Source organism: Theobroma cacao, chromosome 9 (assembly GCF_053813885.1).
Source record: "Theobroma cacao isolate CCN51 chromosome 9, ASM5381388v1, whole genome shotgun sequence".
In the NCBI taxonomy this organism is placed as follows: domain Eukaryota; kingdom Viridiplantae; phylum Streptophyta; class Magnoliopsida; order Malvales; family Malvaceae; genus Theobroma; species Theobroma cacao.
Genome location: NC_142647.1, coordinates 42,755,307 through 42,776,050, shown reverse-complemented (window position 1 = coordinate 42,776,050; position 20,744 = coordinate 42,755,307). Strand labels below are relative to the sequence as shown.

The 20,744-nt window shown below is 36.0% G+C and overlaps 3 protein-coding genes across 8 annotated transcripts; 1 reads left to right on the top strand and 2 right to left on the bottom strand.

Moving 5' to 3' along the window:
• On the top strand, positions 1–3,978 carry LOC18589983 (hydroxyproline O-arabinosyltransferase NOD3-like). 2 transcript variants are annotated; one of them, XM_018127254.2, is made up of 9 exons: positions 1–150; positions 447–1,056; positions 1,718–1,785; positions 1,875–2,076; positions 2,265–2,362; positions 2,449–2,518; positions 2,611–2,682; positions 2,844–2,957; positions 3,605–3,978. In XM_018127254.2, exons 2-9 carry the CDS (start codon positions 673–675, stop codon positions 3,674–3,676), a joined length of 1,080 nt encoding a protein of 359 aa, XP_017982743.1. In that variant the 5' UTR covers positions 1–150; positions 447–672; the 3' UTR covers positions 3,677–3,978. The 2 variants fall into 2 exon arrangements, with proteins under 2 accessions (XP_017982743.1, XP_088666211.1); XM_088810085.1 differs by lacking the exon at positions 3,605–3,978 and having other exon boundaries at positions 2,844–3,127.
• Positions 3,979–4,466: 488 nt separating this feature from the next.
• NPC2 (non-specific phospholipase C2) lies at positions 4,467–9,178 on the bottom strand. Its single transcript, XM_018127253.2, has 4 exons — positions 8,630–9,178; positions 7,675–8,282; positions 6,636–6,815; positions 4,467–4,927 (listed from the first exon to the last, which is right to left on the bottom strand). Exons 1-4 carry the CDS (start codon positions 9,139–9,141, stop codon positions 4,617–4,619), a joined length of 1,611 nt encoding a protein of 536 aa, XP_017982742.2. The 5' UTR covers positions 9,142–9,178; the 3' UTR covers positions 4,467–4,616.
• Positions 9,179–10,330: 1,152 nt separating this feature from the next.
• Positions 10,331–16,979, bottom strand: SMG7 (Telomerase activating protein Est1). Of its 5 annotated transcripts, XM_018127252.2 has the most exons (8): positions 16,788–16,977; positions 15,493–15,568; positions 14,809–15,414; positions 14,520–14,642; positions 13,488–13,720; positions 11,448–13,405; positions 11,197–11,335; positions 10,331–10,888 (listed from the first exon to the last, which is right to left on the bottom strand). In XM_018127252.2, the coding sequence occupies exons 2-6, from the start codon at positions 15,562–15,564 to the stop codon at positions 11,470–11,472; spliced, it is 2,970 nt and encodes a 989-aa protein (XP_017982741.2). In that variant the 5' UTR covers positions 15,565–15,568; positions 16,788–16,977; the 3' UTR covers positions 10,331–10,888; positions 11,197–11,335; positions 11,448–11,469. The 5 variants fall into 5 exon arrangements, with proteins under 5 accessions (XP_017982741.2, XP_088666210.1, XP_088666209.1 ...); XM_088810084.1 differs by having other exon boundaries at positions 10,331–10,986; positions 14,809–15,568; positions 16,788–16,979; XM_088810083.1 differs by having other exon boundaries at positions 10,331–10,900; positions 14,809–15,568; positions 16,788–16,979.
• Positions 16,980–20,744: the final 3,765 nt, after the last annotated feature.

Genomic DNA, 20,744 nt, shown 5'->3' with positions numbered 1-20,744 from the left:
TTAAGTTATAACCACGGCATCTCAGTCTTTATTAGGCAAAGTTTAGACCTTGGAAGCATTCATCCTTCCCAATTTGTCAAACTTCGACCAGAGCGTTGAATAATAACCCAAAATCTCCAATCACTCGCAACTCCGCCCCACTCTCTTCAGGTAACTGCATTCATCTCTCGTTTGCTCTTTACATTTTCTTCTTCTTGGTTTTTGTTGCTTCCTATATTTTTTGACTTCAGGGTTATGCTCCATTTGTTGGTAGTTTTTATTTATTTTTTAAGTAGAATATCAGATCTGTTCTTTGCCAATGTGAATTCTGACTAATACCCAGATTTACCCTTTTGTTTTTTGCTTGAATTATTATCATTTTTCATTCTTCTGCTTTGAACATTGCCATTTTCATGTAGCGTTTACTTATAACTCACTGCCTTGTTGCGTGCAATGCGCTGATGCAGATTCGTCCTTTGGATATCTGAGGGATTTATGATCTATTGACTGAGGTTTTGCAATAAATGGTATTCTTGACTCGCTGTGATTCTATACTGTATAGCTGCAAATTCGTGCGATTTAATGGAATTGATGTGATTTCTTTTGTCATCCAAATGTTGCTATAGATAGCATCATTTAAATTACTTGAGTTGTGGCTGTGAGAAGGCAGGATTTCGTATTGCATGGTAAAAGATGAAGCGCATTTCGCCACTCTTCTTGGCACTTTTAGTCCTAGGATTTCTCTTTGCAACATATAATTTGTTGATTATGATAATACACTACAAGACCTCAAGTTCAGAAAATTGGGATTCATCCGATCCTATTATTGGAATGCATGAGAACTTAAAAGAAGGTGGGGATTCTAACTCAAAGTACCATGTTGCTCTCACAGCAACTGATGCTCCCTATAGCCAATGGCAGTGTCGCATTATGTATTATTGGTACAAGAAGGTAAAAGATATGCCCAGATCAGATATGGGAAAGTTTACTCGAATTTTGCATTCAGGGAAGCCTGATAGTTTGATGGAGGAGATTCCAACTGTTATTGTTGATCCTCTTCCGGAGGGTTTAGATCGGGTGAGTCTTCTGCTGCTTAATGTTTCAGTTCTTCATAAATTTCCTTTTAATTCTGTTTCTGGTTGTAAATTTTGAACATTTATAATTGAATGAGCAGTCTGCATTATTTTATATCAAAGTGAAATTTTGTTTATATGTTGTGTTCTGTAAAATGGATAATAAATTCAGGCAAGGTAACAGATGTGTTTTGGTGTGCTAAAATATCAATTAAAAGATGCACGACAGCTTCACTTACTCCATCAAGTATGATACCTGAGCTAGAAGCATGGAGGAAAGCTGCAAATATTATTGTCTCATTTTTTTTTTTGGTAATCTCTTGATTATTGACTTTTCTTTAAATGGATTTAATCTTTGCATATTTTACCAAAGGTTCACTTAAGTCAACTAGCTTAGCATCATTTTCAAAGTATTGGATGGGCAGGAACAAACAACTAAAATGATAGATGTTAAATATATTTTTGTAAACTCTACAGATATAATCAAGCTCATCCAAAATGTGTTGGTGTGAGTTTAAGATGTTTATAAAGATTTTCGCTTGAATTTTATTGTTAGAGTGAATCCTCCATCAGCACCAGTTGAAACTTGAAAGACACAAGCTGAAGTAAAGCACCTTCTTGTTTCAATAAAATTATTCTTAATTCTGTCTTGATGTTGTGTTCAGGGTTATGTTGTCTTAAATAGACCATGGGCTTTTGTGCAATGGTTGGAAAAAGCAACAATTGATGAAGAGTGAGTTTTTTTTAACTGATAAGACCATTTGTGTTTTCCACTCTTCCTTTACATGATCTGAAAGTTACTGCATTTTATGACTGATGCAGATATATTCTAATGGCAGAACCTGATCATGTATTTGTAAATCCTTTGCCTAACTTAGCTCATGGAGACCATCCAGCAGGGTTCCCTTTTTTCTACATTAAGCCAGCTAAACATGAGCATATTATTAGGAAGTATTATCCCAAGGAGAAGGGTCCTGTGACAGATATTGATCCAATTGGAAATTCTCCTGTGATTATTAGAAAGGTAGAACTTTATGGTCATGGTAGCTTGTGTGGCACATTTGATCTGAGCATAAATTACTATTCAATTACTTTTGACATGATAACATTACTTGTTATTTATAAAAATTTAAAGTATAATTCCTTGTGAGCCTCATTGTCATTGGTTGCAACCAAATAGTTTAATATGTTTGTATGTTTTATATGCCTTAGTCTGCACTGGAGGAAATCTCACCTACATGGATGAATGTTTCTTTAAGAATGAAAGATGACCCTGCAACTGATAAGGCATTTGGATGGGTGCTAGAAATGTGAGAAGTATTTTTTTTAATTGTCTTAATAATATTCTTTTCGCTGAATGGCCTTTTGACATGGTTGACCATTCAATTGGACTTAGGTATGCATATGCTGTGGCATCAGCACTGCATGGTGTGCGGCACATACTTCGTAAAGACTTCATGCTCCAGGTTTTAATTGAAACATAATGAGCCTTATTTTTCTCCCTCAATGACCTTTAGCCACCAGTTGAAATTTAACTTCCATCTCTGTTTGTTATCAGCCACCATGGGATTTGGAAGTAGGGAAGAAGTTTATAATCCATTATACTTATGGATGTGACTACAATTTAAAGGTACAATCATACAAGGATCTCTCTCTCTGTCCCTCTGTCTCTCTAATTTATTGTTTTTGAAGTATAATGTGTAATCAGTGATTTGTTTACCGCTTCGAGATGAAATTTTACCTTTCTAGACATATTTTGTACCACAAGTTCACTTTGATTTGGCATTACAGGGAGAATTAACATATGGAAAGATTGGAGAATGGCGTTTTGACAAGAGATCATATCTTAGTGGGCCTCCACCAAGAAACCTCTCTCTGCCCCCTCCAGGTGTACCTGAAAGTGTGGTAAGTTCATCAATAAGTTTCATTTCTTTGGGGTCCATTAGGGAAAACATAAACACAGGCCACCTGGTAAATATAGAAGCTGATGGATTGATCATTGAGTAAAAAGAATTCAAACTAAGCCTAAGTGAATTTTTCATTATTTACTGTGCACAACAACAGGACCTGGTAATGGCTGTAATCAGTGTCTCACTGAGTACTGGCCAATTAATTGATTTTGTATTGTTATACTCAGTTCAATCTATGTTGCAGATTTTTCAATCTTCATGGTCTAGACTGAACATTATGTGGGATATTTATAATTCTTATTTCAGCATAATTTTCCTCATATTAACTTTAGTTATCAACTCAATGTGATGGCCAATTGATGACATTAAGTTGGTGATGATAGATGCCGGAAGTACTAGTGAGTGGTGGTTTGGTACTAATATTCTGCCATTGCCTATAGAAGCAATAGCAGAATCAGCCGATCACCCTAATGTTCTGCCATTGGCTTTACTTCATTAGGACAGTTTTCCCAGTCCCTGAAGCCTATTTAAATAAGCTCACCAAATTAAATAGTTTTCTTGACATAAACTTTTGGGTTTTAATTTATGTAATTTTTATCTTTCTCTCTCCAGTCTTGAATCTAATCATTGCAATTTCTGTAGGTGAGGCTTGTAAAGATGGTGAATGAGGGTACTGCCAATATTCCCAATTGGGACACTTTAAATCGTGGCTGAGATCTAATCTAATTAGTCTGTGCATCCGTTCTCTTACTGATATCAAGCTCCTTCAAAAGAGAGTTATCAACACTAAATACAGGTAGTGAGACAGCAGTATATATAGAGAAGGATATGTTTACAAGTTAAATGAGGGATATATCATTTTTTACACTTCTTATTATAACCATGAATGCCTACTAATATTTTTTGTGTACCTCTTAAGCATGATGTCTATTTATTAAATTTTTCTTGTGAAGTTTTGCTGACTGTAAATCAAATATACCTTTTGAAATTTTAATTAGTTATGTTGGCAATACAAATCAGTGGGAGATGACAATCTTTTTGCCTGATCAATGAGGCATTGGGGGCATAAATACTAAGCTTTCACTATGCTAGGAAGCATAGCGATTCTTTCTTTCTTTCAAAGCACCTAGACCTACATGAGGAACAAGCATGACAGTGCTTCTGTAGGTACCTATTTGGTAGAGAAGAGGGGTTGAAAATGGTCATTTTCTTTTACCTAGTCCCACATTGGTAAAGTTTTATGCATATAGGATTACACAGAGAAATATATGGATAATAGCCATGTCTATTCAGTGTTCGGATGAGTCTAGGTTGCAGTTCCATTCCAATGAAAGATGTTTCGGTGTTTATAGGATGTTCATGGCGTATGTCTGATTTACACATAGGTTTGATTAGGTTGTGTCCTTACGGATGCCTTTCTTATGCATAGTAAATTGCCAGGTCTAAGATGATGCTTATAATATTTGAAAAAGCCTTTGCATATTTAACTTAAACAAAATCAAGCTCATGCAAATTATACAAACGCCTCTGTATAATACAAAGGAGTTTGTGTTATCTCTAGCTTTCTCCAATTTTTGTATATATATAAAAGAACCATTGCTATATTTCTTCACATTTGTTTTGCTTTATCTCCTAAGTATGTATAGACTTCTCCTTATGGGTGTGGAGATGAAGGTTGAGATGATCTTGTAGTTAGGGATGGCTTCATTTGAACAATTTGTTCTCCATCAACACCCATTTTCTTAGCAGAACGTCCAGCGTCAAAGAATCGTTTAACAGCATCTTCCATGTACTCTTTCCCTTGCTCGACGCTCATTTCCTTTCCTATCTCGTCTGGGTAACTTGTGAGGATATGATCTCCCTTGAGCACCGCCGCCAGCTGCAGTAGCTCTTGCTGGAACTCGCTAAGCTTGGCCTCTTCATTTGCCTCACCTTGCCTGATCCTCGCCGGAGTTGGGAGTTGTTCTGTTAACATAGTAATTTTTAACACTTTCAAATGTGAGAGCACACAAATCCGTATATTGGGTTTAACTAACTGTTTATTGGGTGACGACTGTAGTGTATGAAACTGGAGGTGCACGACAAGTGCACCATAGATTTTATGATTGTTGGACTTTTGAGCTCTTATCTTGGTTGTTCAGGCTCTAGCCAGCCAGTTCCCTTCCCCCTTCTCTCTCTTATTTTCCACTCTTTATCTATCCTCCATTTTTCTTTCCCTTATCCCTCTTTTCAGCTTCTGCTTTGGGCAGCTCTTCCCAGTGCTACTTTCTTCTTCCCCCTTCTCTAATCCTATTCCCAACTCTCTCTCCCTTCCCATTCCTTTTCTTATTTCTATCTCAACACTAAACCCATGAACAACCAAGACTAGAACTGGCAAATCTTAAAAATAATAAAGCTGTTGTGCATCACAAATTTGGCACACTATAGTCTCTACCTTGTTTATAGTGTTATAAAAATGTTACAAGTTAGATGAAGACAAACTAGTTTAGTACACTTTTACCTTTCAGCACGTGAATGCTAGTATAAACAAAGTTATATTCATGGGTTCATGGTAGTTAGGACCAAAATCAAACGGTTTATTGCTTAAAAGTTAAAGGTAAGTTATGTTAAGTTTCTTCGTCTTCTTGTAAGTTTTTTAAGACTATTATTTATCATAAGTTAAAAAGTAAGGTGCTTTAAGCTTCTTTGTCTTAGAATTCTTCTAATTTGTAATCTTTCTATTCTATTCATCACAACATCAGTTAAGGTTAGGGTGTGTTAATTGTTTCTATCTACTTTTCACTTGTAACCTTTTTGTGTTATTCCTAGAAAATTTATTACGTAAAGATTAGGTGTCTAAACTCTTTTTTTCTTTCCTTCCTCCAGTAACAAGCTAAATTGTCTAATGGCTGGCTCATCACATTTTGCAGCATATAAACCAGATGTTACCTGTCCAAACACTATTGAACTAATAACTTTTTAATTCTAAATCACACAATTTTTAAAATTTTAAGTTCATATTGGTAATAATGATTGACTTAAATCTTTATATAAATTTTAACAATCACATTCACATTCAATTTGGGATAAAGTATCATAATCTCACCAACTATGGACAAATGCTTTAATGCCAAATGCCAATTTCTAATAATCCAACCCAAACACCACTGGTCTAATAATTTTTTAAACCTAAATAACGTATCTCTCAAAAGTTTAAATTAAAATTAATAGTAATGATTTAAATTCGAATATAAGTTTTAATAATCACATTAACATCAATCTCACAATCAAAGTCAACTCTACAAGTCCAAGACCTTACTAGCACAATGAGGAAGCTCACTGAACTAGCACATACTCTGATATCAATTGTAATGATCTAGATCCAAACATTACTAGTTCAACAACTTTTAAACATAAATCACGATATTAAAAAACTTAAACTCAAATTATTAATAATAATTGATTTAGATATTTATATAGACCTTAATAATCGTGTTGCAAAAAACTTTTTTTTCGTCACCTTGGAGCGTAACATAAAATTTTGTTGTTAAATATCTTTTTGTTAGTGCTCTAGCAGTAACAAATGGAGAACCTCACTAGAACAATTCCCCGTTACTGTAGGCCTAATATGAGTTTTCAGTGTTCGGCTGCATTGACTAAGAGCAAGTATTAGTAGAGGGTTGAGGCGGCTGACCTGGACAATCAGTTCTGGGCTCTGTCAGAGTTTGGACAATCGATTCAAAAGTGCCAGCCCATTCGTCCCTCTTGGTCAGGAATGGAGAGGACAGGTTGAAGACCTTCTTCACTGTTGCTGGAATTGATGAATGCTCAAATTCGGAAGTTGGAAATGGTCTTCCGCTTGGCCCATGAACAACTGCATCACATATCAATCTAAACAAGTGGGCCTTCCTTGAATTGTTTAGAACATTAAAAGAGACCCATAATGGGTGATTTGAAGTTAATGAACAAAGATTTACTACAGTATATGGTGGAGGTTTGTGGCTCACGAGGATTCCTTCAAACATTCACCGAAGTAGATAAATAGCTAATCAATAAGCAAAAGGTCTACGGAAGTGTTCACACCATGAATCCAATACCTAGAATACAATCCAATTTGTTATGACTTTTTGCGGCCTTTCCATTTCCCTTTCACGCGTGGCTTAGCTCCAAAAGTTTTCTCCAAACTCCAGACAACTAATCCATTTCAATTTCAGCCATGCAACCCTCAAGATAACTTTAAGGCCTCAACAAACATCTTCACCAACCACATTCAGCACACAAATGTCGTTGGCTTACTTGAAGAAAAGGTACAAAAGGAGCTCCATTTCATTATACTTTTAGGTTGCTTAGCTTGCTTCACCATTTTAACAAAAGATTTCACCGTCTATTTTGACAATGACGGAAAGAGACAAATGAGTGTGGCCCGGGGGTTCTCCTTCACTTCCCCACTCTGCTTTATATCCCTTCATTAAAGTCAGTGTGAACTAGCTAGCAGCTGTTCTATCCCTATGCAAAAGGAAGGACTCCTTTTTGTAGTTGAAGGATGTCAATGTAATATACTAGATAGTATAGGGCATATACCCTTAATGAATCAAATGTCCAACCAACCTACCCTCCTTTTCGCTTTTTTTGTTACCTGGGTTTGTAATTTTTATATTTTTTTTTCCCCACAAATAGCAAATAAGGAAATTGAAAAGCAACTAAAGAGTAAAGAGTGATTGAGTTCAACCCACCAGTGCCCTTATCAATCCAAGGAGAGACCATGATAGTAGGAACCCTAACCCCCAATCTATCAAACTTGAAGAAGAAAGGGTCAGGCCCCACAATCCCGTCAGGGCTAGGGACCCCACTAACAGGCGTAGCCACATGATCAAAGAACCCTCCATGCTCATCATATGTGATGATCAACAAAGTTTCATTCCACTGCGGGCTACCCCTCAATGTCTCGTACACCTCCTTCACAAACATCTGCCCTTGATACACATCGTGGGACGGATGATCGTCGTTGGCTGGGTCCAGCTTAGTGTCCATGTACCGCTGCTCCACCACAACGTAGCCCGGCAACTTACCGTCTCTTGCATGTTTTTTGAAGGTCAGACCGTAAGGACGAAACCTAAGCAAGTATTTGAGCTTCCTAAGGTTTTTGTAAAACAATGTGGCTGGTATGTTCTGGTAGTATATTCCCCAGGATATTCCGGCGTCATCCAGGTTCTCGAAGATTGTTCTTTGTGGATAGCCCTTTACGAGGAGTGACGGAATGTTGCTCGTTGCTCCGGCGGATGTCGCCGAGTGGACGTAGAGACGATTTGGTTGCGTGGATGATGGCACGGAGGCGAACCACCTATTGAAAACAGCACACGTTGTTTAGAACAAATAATTAAGTTCGACATAAGGCTTGATATTTTACTTTTATATATTTTTTAAAAAATGTTGAAATTTTTTCTTACGTGTGAAAGAAAAATTAAAAAAAAAAAGAAAATAAATGTGTGAACTATAGAAAAATACTGTTATTTTCCATCCTTTTATCATTCATTCTCATTAGTTGTACACACTAAATTCTAACAGGATGATACCATATAAATATGATTATATGATTAATTGCTCACTAATTATGTACCCTTGGGCCTTGGCATTAGAGAAAATAATTTCCAAAAAGGAAAAATGTTAGCATTTCTGCATAATTATTACCTGTCAAAGACAGCGAATTCTGATACAAGAGCCTTGTACACAGCAACCATTTCGGGCTCAAAACCATTCATAACACTCTGAGACATATTGGTAGATTGGTCCATGGAGTACGCTTGTTGAGCGAAGCCATTCATCGGCGGAGGGTTAGCGGAGGTATCATTGGACCCGAAAATTTGCTCCCTTATGGCTTGAAATGAGTGACCAGGATCAGGGTCCACGAACTGAGCTTGGTTCTGGAAGAACAACTTTTTGGAGTTTGGATCAGTAGTGGACAAAGGGTTCCATTCAGTTCCGTCGACACCGTTGATTTCCGGGTTGATTTTCTTCATCCATCCTAGCATGTGATCAAACGACCGGTTCTCCATCACTAGGACGACGATGGTTTTGATTGGACTAGCAGCATGGCTAGGGCCGTGGAAGACTATAAGCAAGAAGAAGAAGATGGCTGTGTTGGCAGGTGGTAAAGGATTTTTTCTGGTGAACATTCTTACAACAGGTTTTTTTGCTTGCATGAGAAAGAGAGAGGGGGGGGGGTCTCAAATTTCAAGTGTGATTTGACAAATTCTGAGGCCCGTGAACTCTTTATATGTGGCTACATTTAAGGGTCAGATTTGCTTGTGCAACTGGGTTCTGTTTGTCATTTTGTTATTTCAGTTGTCTCGTGACAGATATTCCGCGTTACAGGTAAGGATAGATCTTGGTGGGATTGGAATATTGAATTTCTAATGTAAATATATTGCACCCCTTTAAGGAGAACAGTGTAACAGTTGTGCTGGCTTTGGTTTCTAAACAACACTGTCCACCCATATATACCATAAATCTAATGGATGATTAACTTGATTTTACTTGTAAACTTCATCCATTTCTTTTATAGCATAATCTTCATCCACATGTAATTATTATTTCTTGTTAATTTTTCCCCGCACTAGTAATTAACTTAACCTTTTGTTTCTTTTTAAGTTTTGTGTTAGTGAATAATAATAGAATTAGATTGGGATCCACTTGAAGCAAAATCTTACACCGGAGAAACATGAGGCAATCCCATGTTTGCGAAGGCCGAAGGTGCTCTTTCGGAAAAGGAGGTCAATGTTAATTCCATTCTATATTATAGTTTAGTTAAGTGACACTTCACTAGCATATATACAAATACAATATTGAAAAATAAGAAATTGATGCAACACGACAGTCGTTCCGTTTTCCAACTTTATTCCACTTGACAAAATAGGATGAAGACAACCCATTTTGTTCTGTATTTTATAAGAAGTTACCCCTTTCTTTGATTGTTTCCTTCAGCACTCATGTATTTTCTATTAATCAAATGCAATTGACTCTGATTGAATGCCTAAACATAGTTAGTTTGGCAGTAACCAACCATTGGTGGCGGACATTTAGTATTAAATCCAGTTTTAAATATATTGGATTGATTAATCTTGAGTTTCTTTCCCATTTCTTTTCTCACCGTCAAGTTCACATTAACGAAAGCCCAATGAACAACTACTAAAATAACTTGATACCCACTTGCAATACGACTTTGTACCAAAATTTTTCCTCACATTCCCACGGAACATCTAGGCACGCACCTAGAATGATTTCTTGGGATGGTACAAATATTCAGATCTTCATGCACTTGATTACGCATGCAACTCATCATCTATTTCGATTCAACCAAGCCACAAACAAAATAAAGAAACTGCGCAGCGATGACCAGGACAATGTTCTCCATAGATTTATTTCATTACAGAAGAAGTTTTGAGTGAAAAGCCCAACTTCAAGAAACGACGCTAGTTTTTGTGTTCCACATCACTCATCATCTTAGCCAGTAAAGCATAATAATAACATAAACAAGTCTTTTGACCCAGATATCAAACGTACACATCACTCATACTCACCCACACATTCTGCTACCACCATAAAATCCCCAATCCCCACTGTCCAACGACTGATATGCAGATCATACCTAGTAGACCTCTCGACTTGAGCTCTGAAGCTTATCTGCACAGAACTGGTCAAGCACATCATATTTTATCCACTGCCAGCTGCTGATTGTTAACAGCAATTCAGGCAGACCATAGGAAAGTTAATAGGATATTAAACCAAGTTTATTTGACCAACTCCTCAAGATATAGCCCCAAAACCAACAGATGATCTTATTAACACGTTCTATCTCCATTCCAAGTAACCAGTTAAGGCATTTACTCCTTACATGTTTCGCATCTTAAAGATGGTTTCCTCAATCTTCCTCCACAGATCTGGCGAAATCTGCAAAAGCAACTGTAAGAGCCACTTGTGATAAACAGGAAAACATGCATGCATGACAAAACATCTCCAAAACACCTGCAACCCAGGACCCCCACATTCTGCAGGCACATGTAAGAACAGGCATCAATGCACAAAAATGATCTAAACATTAGTGTTACTTCTTAAAAAATGACCTAGGATACATTCACTAAGTGCATATGAACAAACAAAAACACACACACACACACACAAACACACACAGAGGGAGGGAGGGAGAGAGGGAGTAAGTGGGAAATGATCTAAGAAAAAATAATTGAGTGCATACTCACTTGTTCAGCAGCAAGTGCCCGCTACAAGCCAAGGCCATCCATGCTCCAACAGAAACTCAACACTGACAATGCTTCAAAGTTGGAGTTGAATTTGGCAGCAGATGGATGCAGTACATTCATGGAAATCATTCTCAAGAACCTCAAGAACAAAAACAAATGCAGATGGAACAAGTTATGTGATAGAACTTTAGTAACAATTATGATCAACTACAAAATTAAGATGTACAAAATGAGTAAAAAAGTGAAGTTACCAGCTACACTTGCATATGGATCTCACACAAAATAACGACCTGTCCAGACTGATTGTCCTTGATACTGCTCAGGCAGTGAGGTAAACTGCTGGTTTCCATTCATGAGTTGCTGTTGCTGCAACTTCTGTTCATGCTGAATTTTCAGATGCTCAAGAGTATGGAAATTCTGCCAGCCTTTCTGCTTTTCCATTTGAAACTGCACTGTCGGAACCTGCTTACCAGGGAAGGGAAAGCTTACCGTTCCAGTCAAGCCATTGCTGCTGTTATTTACATACTGGGGATCTGCATGAGATGCATAATTGATGGAACTATCAAGCCCAGAGCCTTTCAATGATGATGTCAACTGATATCCATCCAACCAACTATAATCATCCATGAGTGGGTTCTCTGTTTCTGTAGCAGAAACAGATTCATTCAGTGGTTTTGGAGGAACAGGGCTAAAACCTGGTGGGGGACCAAGATGCCTAACTGGGCGGCTAACTGGATTCTTCCGCATCCCAACTTGTGAAGCTGAGGTAGTTTTAGCAGCCAAAGAATCACCAGTAACTCCAGATGACACAATAGCATCAATTCTGGATGGCATAACGGTTTCTGGCACTTTTGTCTGACTATAGTACATACCACCAGAACTAGCACTGATGGGTTGTTGGATAGCAACTGATCGTGCAGCGGGATGAGAAAGGCCTACATTATCTTGCATCTCAGGTTTTGTTAAATGCCCATTCTCCAAAAGTGTCGAACCTTTCAAGCTATTAGCCAGAGAAGTAGCTTCTTCCACTGACCACCTAGATGCATGCATCTGAACAGGCTGCAGATGCTGAGGGAATATGCTACCAACAGATACAGGCAGTAGAGGACTAGCATCAAATGTATTACGCTGGAGATGACTATCAAGAGGAACAGACATGGTACTGCTATAAAATTTGAGATCTCCAGCAGAATTACTTTGATTAAGCTTCAAAGTCTCAGAGGGGGACCAGTTTAGACCAATCACCTCAGTTCTCTTCTCACTCACAACAGGCGGCTTGAAAACAATCACTTCATCCTCATCCTCCTCTTCCCCAACCATTCTTGGTTGTGGAATTGGCTGCACAATACCAATACTAATAGTCTTCTCAGATGGGGTTTCATGCCCCACACTGTTCGTTGCCAGTGAGGTAGAAGAGGTGAATGTGACATCTTCTGAAGGCTCAACTCCAATAAGAAATTTCTTGGCTTTCGAATCAAAACAAACAGTTTCCTGATCAACCATAATGACATTAGCTAGAGCCTTCCCAGCTGCTAAAATTCTCTTGACACGGGCTTTCTTTTCCTTATCACCATCACTTACAAAAGACCGTTTCCTTGAGAAGTCCAAAATGGTGTGTGCTGGAAGAAGAGGCAAGAAACCTCGCAACTCAAAGTCCTCCCACAATGCAAGACGGTTTTCAGTTTCCCCTTCTTCATACCTGCTCATATTGAAAAAGCAGGTCTCATCTTCATCATCATCAATGCACATTGGCCTAACTGACAAGATCTTATTCAGAAAAGATATGCAATGTTTCCAGAAATGCGATCTAGTAATTGACTGTTTCTCGTCCACATCCTTGCAAGCTGCCGCAACATCTGGGCAGCAAGCCATCCATTCTAGAAAAACCAGGATAGCAGGTAAGGTGTGGCTTGAAGAAACATCCTGGAGTTGTAAACATCTCTTAACTACATGCCCCATCAATTCAAAAACGGCAGTGAACGCATTCTGAAGTAGGGCAGCACGCTGTACAATTTCAGCATATGTTTGACCTTCACTCTCCCTCTTCAGATTGTGAACTGTAAATATGAGAATAGAAACCAGCCTAACAAGAAAAAGTGCATTCTCAGCAGCATCTGTGCCAAAATTCAGTCCTTCTTCTGGTCCAGCAGAGAGAAGTTCACATAGATCACGGCTAACCAGAGTAAGAACATCTGCAAAAGTCTCCAGGCTGCACAAAAAAGCTTGATAAGAACACAACCCCAAAAAACTTAGTCAATAACAAAAGAGAATAAGTTTGTGAGAAAGTAAACCTTGTGCGTGTAAAAAGAATGCCATTTAGACGCACAAATCTAATGCAAAAGGACTTATAAGTCTCCTGGACACCAGACACTTTCTCCTTAGCAGGGCTTAATTCCATGTTGGCATCTTTAGATGCAAGTTTTGCTTCCACTTTCCCTCTACCCTTTCCTGTTAACCGCACAGCAGGCTCCTTGACCAAGGGAGTTTTAACATCCCCAGGAAGCTGTGAGCAATTATGACGATTCTGCCGAAAAGAAACATATATTTTAATACAATTTCCATAGTTGTATATATATCCCAATACTAGCATATAAATAATAAACCCACTCACCAACTGAGTTTCAAAGTCGGTAACATTAAATATACAATTATTAATCACACCCTTAACAGCGATTGAGAACAAATATTTTAAGATAAAAGTAGTAAGTTCTCAAAGTTGGATTACCCTATCAGAAGCTCACTGCCTGCTCAAAATGTAAATAAATATGTCTTTGACAGAATTAAAAATCTCCCACAACGCCATAATTAAAAAATATGATAACCATTTGACTTTATGTTATATTGTAGCTTCTGCAAATCTATGAATAATTGTGTGTACATATGTAAGACAACAAAATAACACAATTTCTTCTGTTAAAACATTTGACAATGTTTTGTTCTATAATACTCCATCACAAATCTTCATAAGCATTGTCATTAACCACTAAACCAAAAAAGGTGGATTGATAATTTCTTCCCATCAGACCAGAAAGGAGTAGCCATCTGTTATCAGCACCTTTGCAGGAAAACACCCAAGACAAGGTTAATGGTTAGCAATTATCTACATTTTTCCAAAAAATCTTATAAGTATTGCATAAAAGATGATGCACAAATTAAAATGTTCAACCAAGCAAGCAACTTAATGTTCTAGTTAGCTACAAAAGCACGCATTACCAATCACCAATAAGACATCCAAAAGACCCCATGGTAGAGACAAGACTCTATAAAATAAGTAAATAAATAAACCCAAATGCCAAAATAGAAACTAAAATTAAAACTTAAACCTTCTCAAATGCCACAATCAAGTTATCCCTCGCAGTTGAAAAGGGGTTATCCACTGCCAAACTCCGAAAATACCGATAAACGGCCACCAGCTCATCCCCTGAATAGGACGCCAGTATAGCTAACTGAAATAAGCAGATATTTGCCCAAATAAAAAAATCAGAATTTTGCCCAAATAAAAAATCAGAATATGTTAAATAGGAAAGATTCAAGGCAAGTGCAAAAAGATTATCGGGGCATAAAAAGTTAAAGGATACTCTATTAACAGGAACAAGGAAAACAAAGATAAACCTGATGATGTGGATTCCCACTTGATGGCCAAATTGATGCAGCTTGCAAGTAGTAACTCGAAGCTGTTGCATACTCACGTGATTTAGAGTCTCCATCTCCATATAATCCTTTGTACCGAGCCAGGTCTCCCAAGTATATCAAACAACGGTGACAAGACACCAAGCCTTTTTTTATGTCAGCCGATTTCTTCCCATCTTTGTCCATAACAATTCGGCTTTCTGAATCATCAGAGAAGTACCCAAGTGGAAGTCCATACTTTGCTCTGATTTTCAAAATTAGTTCATGATAAAATCCCGTTGCCTCTGAAAGGAAAGTCTTAAACTGCAGTCTTATTTTTGTAAGACGGTCAGGTCTTGGAGCAACTTTCACACCCTGAGATGCGTTTGATCCTGCAGAAGCTAGGGCAGCATTATAATGTGCTCTTAGTTCCTCAATCCGCTTGTAATGTAACTGCCACAAAGCATATTCAATGTTGTGCTGCTCAGAAAAAGCGTGGTCCTCTAGAATTATGGCCTCATAGTTCTCACGCATCTGCTGCCAGGCATTGGGATCTGAAGGCACACGTGCCTGAGCTGATCGCCTACGATTATTTTCCAACTCTATATTCTGTACAGCGTACCAAAAATTAACTTCCATGGCCAGAAACGCAAAAGGAACCTCATTTTCTAAAGAAGAAAAAGATACCTTCTCATAAAGGCGCTGTGCGCGCTCCCTGGATGAAGGAGCAGACATTTTATCCATCTGCGCTATCATCATCCATCTAAAATATTTCGTCGAAATGCATTAAATTTGCAGAAAATGTGTACACATCATCAGCAAACAAAGTAGGCAACTTATCAGTGGCTAAAGCAAATTCAATCAATTTCAACTAAGTTAGTTGTAATAACAGTAGATGGGAAAGAATCTGATCCTCCAAATAATAAACACTTTCTATGGTAATAAAAATGCAACAGACTCCAGTAAAATAGAAGAAAGCTTACATAACTAGATTCCAAGATGATAATAGTTCAAATTTCTAACACCCAATATATAAAATGTAGACAATCGCAGTGCCCATCTCAAAGGAAAAATATTTATCAAACCATTCAACTAATTGAAAACCTATGATCAAGATTGCCAAATCAACTAATTGAAAACAATGAGCTAGAAAGTACAATTTAAAATCTCTAATCCAGAAAGACTTTCACACTTGAATGTAGCTATCTAATAGTAATCAGCCCTCAAACGGCAGCTTCAGTCCCAAAACATCTAAGAATTAAAATCCATCCCAAACCATGTTTGGCTTACCCTCTCATGATTACTTAAAAAATAATATTTGAAAATGATTGCAAAATCTCTGGAAAGGATAATACCAAAGCTTCTTCCAACTGGCAATCAATCCATCCTTTACATCCTAAAGCTAATATTAGCCTCAAACTCATACATTTAAAAAAACCAATCAAGACATTGTTGTTTTTCCTCGCAAAGAACTAACAGGCCCAAACATTTTACACATAAATAATCAGTAAAGGACAATAATATTTCCAAAAATTCTTTAAAGAAAATATTAAAAATTAAAAAAAAAAACTCGTAAAATAGTCTTCCAAATAATAAAATCCCCGCTTGGTCACCGAGCTAACAGCGGAAAATCAACTCTCTCTATTATTATCCCAAATCAATTTTGAACGTATATTTTCCTTTTTCCTCTCGGAAAAATTGCCTTAAATTTGCAATTTTAAATTTTCCTTTCTTTCCTTTTCTTTTCTTTCAATTATTTCCTCAAAAGAATAATAAAAATCCATTAATTACAGATAAAAATTCAATAAACAAAAAACAAAACAGAAAAAGAAAACATCCGATCCGCAGATAGAAAAGAAGATGATTATAGTACTTACGTCTATCAATCCTCCAAAGTCTCCAGAAATAATAAATCAAATCCGAAAAATAAAATAAAGTCAAAAAAGAAAAAGAGAGGAAAAGAAAACAAAAAAGAAACTTACGTGGATCAGATCTGAAGAGACATCTCGAATTAAAGCATCGGGAAACGAATTAGAGAGAAAAATAAAAAGTTATTGGTTAGGGTTTGGTCGTTGAAATAGAGAGAGAGAGAGAGAGAGAGAGAAACTAAGAAAAATAAGGAGAGAGAGGTGGTTTGGTTTTGGCAGATGAGGTTAGAATTTCAATATTTCAATGTGTTTTCTTTTCTTTTCTTTTCTTTTTCTTCCGTTTTTTTATTTGTTGATCCATATCTTAGGACTCAGGTCGGCGATTTGCCAGAACGACGTCGTCTCCTTTCATACCGCTTGTTGTTTCCTTTTCGTATTTTTACCATACTAAAATAAATTTTATTTTCTTGAGGAGGCGTCATTGACGCGCTGAGAAGTCGAGTGACAGTCACTCTCCATTGGCCAACCGGAAATAAGTAAATCAAGTCTGGATAGTTGTATCCATACTTTTAGAGGTGTGCAAGTTCAAACTAAATTGAAATGAATTTGGTATTCTCGGTTCAATTATTTCGGTTAATTAAGTTTGATTAAAACTGTTTAAATGATTCAATCTTTGTTAGGAATTTTCTCATTTGAAATAATTGAATTAATCGAAGTGAGTAATACGTATATAATAATAAAGTAATTTGAGGTTTTCCTTATTTAGAGAATTAAAATATATGTTTTTCATATGTAAAATCTAAATCAAAGTATATAATATTAACTCCATATTTTTTATTAACAATACTTTAATTAAAAGAAACAATAATATTGAGAGCAGATAATATGGGTTTGCATTTACCTAAACAACATAAGTGAGCTTTGAGTTCAAAAAACAAAACAAAATTTTTTATTTTTAAATCTTTATTATTCAATTAAAAAAACAAGATAAAAGAAAATCTCAATATGAGATCCAATAAAAAAATTCTACATCCTCACATTTTTCCCCTTTATCTTCAGAAGTTTGGTTTTCAATAACCAAATTAAACTAACCTAAGTAGTTCAGTGTTCAATTTTTTCGATTACTATAATTACTTCGATTCGATTTCAATTTTTTTAAAAAAAAAAGTTCAGTTTTTCGATTTTAAGATTTCTGGAACCAATTTCATTGAATTGACCATTTGCACACCGCCAACATACTTCTAGGCTTTATCCTCTACTCATAACAATTCTTCTGTTTGTTAATTTTTGTAATTATTTTTTATTTTAAAATTTTTTGATAAATGTTATAAAGTAAACGGTAATTATAACTAAAATCATATATTATTGTTTAAGAAAATATATTTTATCTTAATTTTGAATATTATTTATTTTTTAAAACTAAATGTGCAAATAATAACAATAATAACCAAATAAATTGTACTTTAATTATATATATTGTTCTTTTTTTTACCAATTTTATTTTTTAAAAACAGAAACAAGCTAAATCAAACCTTCAACCTAATTAGAAAAACCCTCTAACCAACCATCATCGAAAAGGCATACAAGCATCAACATTCACAACAGTCAAGTCGCAAGGGTATCAGATTTAGCTATTAGAAAAATAATACAAGAGAATAAGTAAGAAGGCTTGAGGAATGCTGTAACACATTGTCTTCAAAAAGTTGTTATCTATTATGGGGATTTACAGACGATGACTCTCTAAGATACAATAAATCTATTGTAAAATGTTTTTGAAAGATGAAATCTATCTTGAAAGTACGTTCCTTTTATAAACACTAAAAAGTTGTGTCTATTGTATTTCAACTTATATATCTGTTGTGTTTCAATAGATATGTTTACTAAACAATTTTCAATAGTTATGTTTGTCAAAAACACTTTTCTTATTTTAAAAGTTATATTTAATCTTGAACAATCAAATCTAAATAAGACTTCCAATATTACAAATTATCTAAGAGAAACGTCGTTGTGGTACTTTAAGTGGAAAAATCCAATTGCAAAGGTGCCATTTTGACACTATAGGGCAACCACATCTGATCCATGGTTTGTCTTTTGGTACCTCCTATAGTCTTAGTAGGTCATCAACTCACTATTTTAATTTTTTTAAAGTTTAAACTTGATTTTTGACAATGGTAATGTTGAAAAATAAATAGTTTCGACAAACATTCTGACGAGTAAAATCAAAATTTAATTAAATATACAAGATAAAATTGTCTAATAAGTGGTGTTTGTAGACACCTCTAAAATAAAATGATAATAAAATATAAAATACAAAAAAAATTAATTAAAAAAATGAAAATGAAATGATCAATAAACAGGAACGGACTGAGCGCGTGCTCAGCCCCTTCCCCAGTCCATCATTATAAGGTAGGGAAGCCTTGAAAGGCAGCCGGGTTTTGAGAATGAGCGGTCACCTCCGGCTGCCAACCCCTCTAACCTGCCAGAGCATTGTGAAATCATGCTCAGGAGAGCATGATTTCACTTTTGGATTGTCCAATAAAAGGCGGAGGGAAGAAGATTTTGAGGGGGGACAAAAAAAAAAACGTTTTCAACAAAAAACTCAATCTTTCATAAGCCAAAAACCCAAATTCAAACAAAAATAAAAAAAAAAACAAAAAAATCAGATCTTTCAAAACCACAAAAAAACCAAAATCACAGATCAAACCCAAAAAAATCCTAAATCTAGCAGCCAACTACCTAACCACAATCAACAGCAAATAAAAACTCATAACCAAAAAATACAAAAAATAGGGGAAATGGCAGTGGTTTAAGATTTTTGGGTTCGGATTTTGTGATTTTCTTGGGGAAATCTAGTTGGGTCACCGCACGTTAAAGGGAGGAGGCCCGATTTGGGTATCAATAAGCGGATTGCGCCGTTTAGGAGGAAGAGATTTGGGATATAGGACTCCCGATCTACGGCGATAAGGAAGAGAAGTCACCGACCGGTGAAAAGAAAGTAGAGAAAAGCAAGCGTCAGCCGGCGAGAAGGAAGAAATAGAGCGAGGCAAGCCGCCGGCATAAGGGAGAGAAGAAGGAGAAAGAGAGGGAAAGTTTTCTAGAGAGAAGGCAGAGAGAGTGGTCGACTAGAGAGAGAAAATGAAGGTTGAAAATGAGTAAAAAAGGCCAAAAAAGATGTTTTTATACCCAAGTGTAGGAGAGCAAAATGGTGTCGTTTTAGTGGAGTGGCAGAAGTTGAAAAGTCCAAGCCTAAACGGTGCCGTTTTGAGCAGCTCTGCAGGCACCAAACGGTGCATTTTGAATTCTGCCTTGTGGGCCTCAAGAAGCAGACCGGGTGTAGTAGATGTGGGCTTTTGAGGGCCATTGAGCTGGGCTAATCCGAGCCCAGAAAGGTATAACCCATTTCTCTTTGGTTTGGGCTTATTTCAATTAATTTTGGGTTAGCCCATTTTGTTAAATAAATTACATTTTTTATTGTTATGATTTAAACCATATTAGGAAAAGTCATTTATATATATGTATATATATATTATGAATGCTTCTTAAAATGCTAGAAAATCAGAAAATAATAATGATAGTAATAATAAAAAAATAATAGTAAAAATGCATAGTTTAGAAATATATATATATATATATATATATAATAAGTAAATAAATAGAAAGAAAATTCATAATAGATTTAGTTTTTTTTAATAAATATAGTAATAATGATAAGTAAATGAGAAGAATAAAAAAGGAAAAATGAAATGATTATTTGAAAAATTTCACCTAAGAGAGGTAAAGAGTTGCCTCTTCTAAGTGGGATTTTTTAAATACGAAGTTCGAGACGGATTTTCACCAAAGCGTCGGGATAAATCCGAACTCTAAACTCCAATACCCGTTAAGTCAAACAATCGTTGCTAAAATAATAATATATATTAAGAAAAATAAATCTACATAATATTACATTTAAATCTAGGTTAGTGTAGTTGGTTAATTAGCAAATAAATATCATTAAATAAAAATAAGTTAATAATTAATTTAATTAATTATTTATTTGATTAAAAAAGAAAAATAATACATAAGATGGAATAT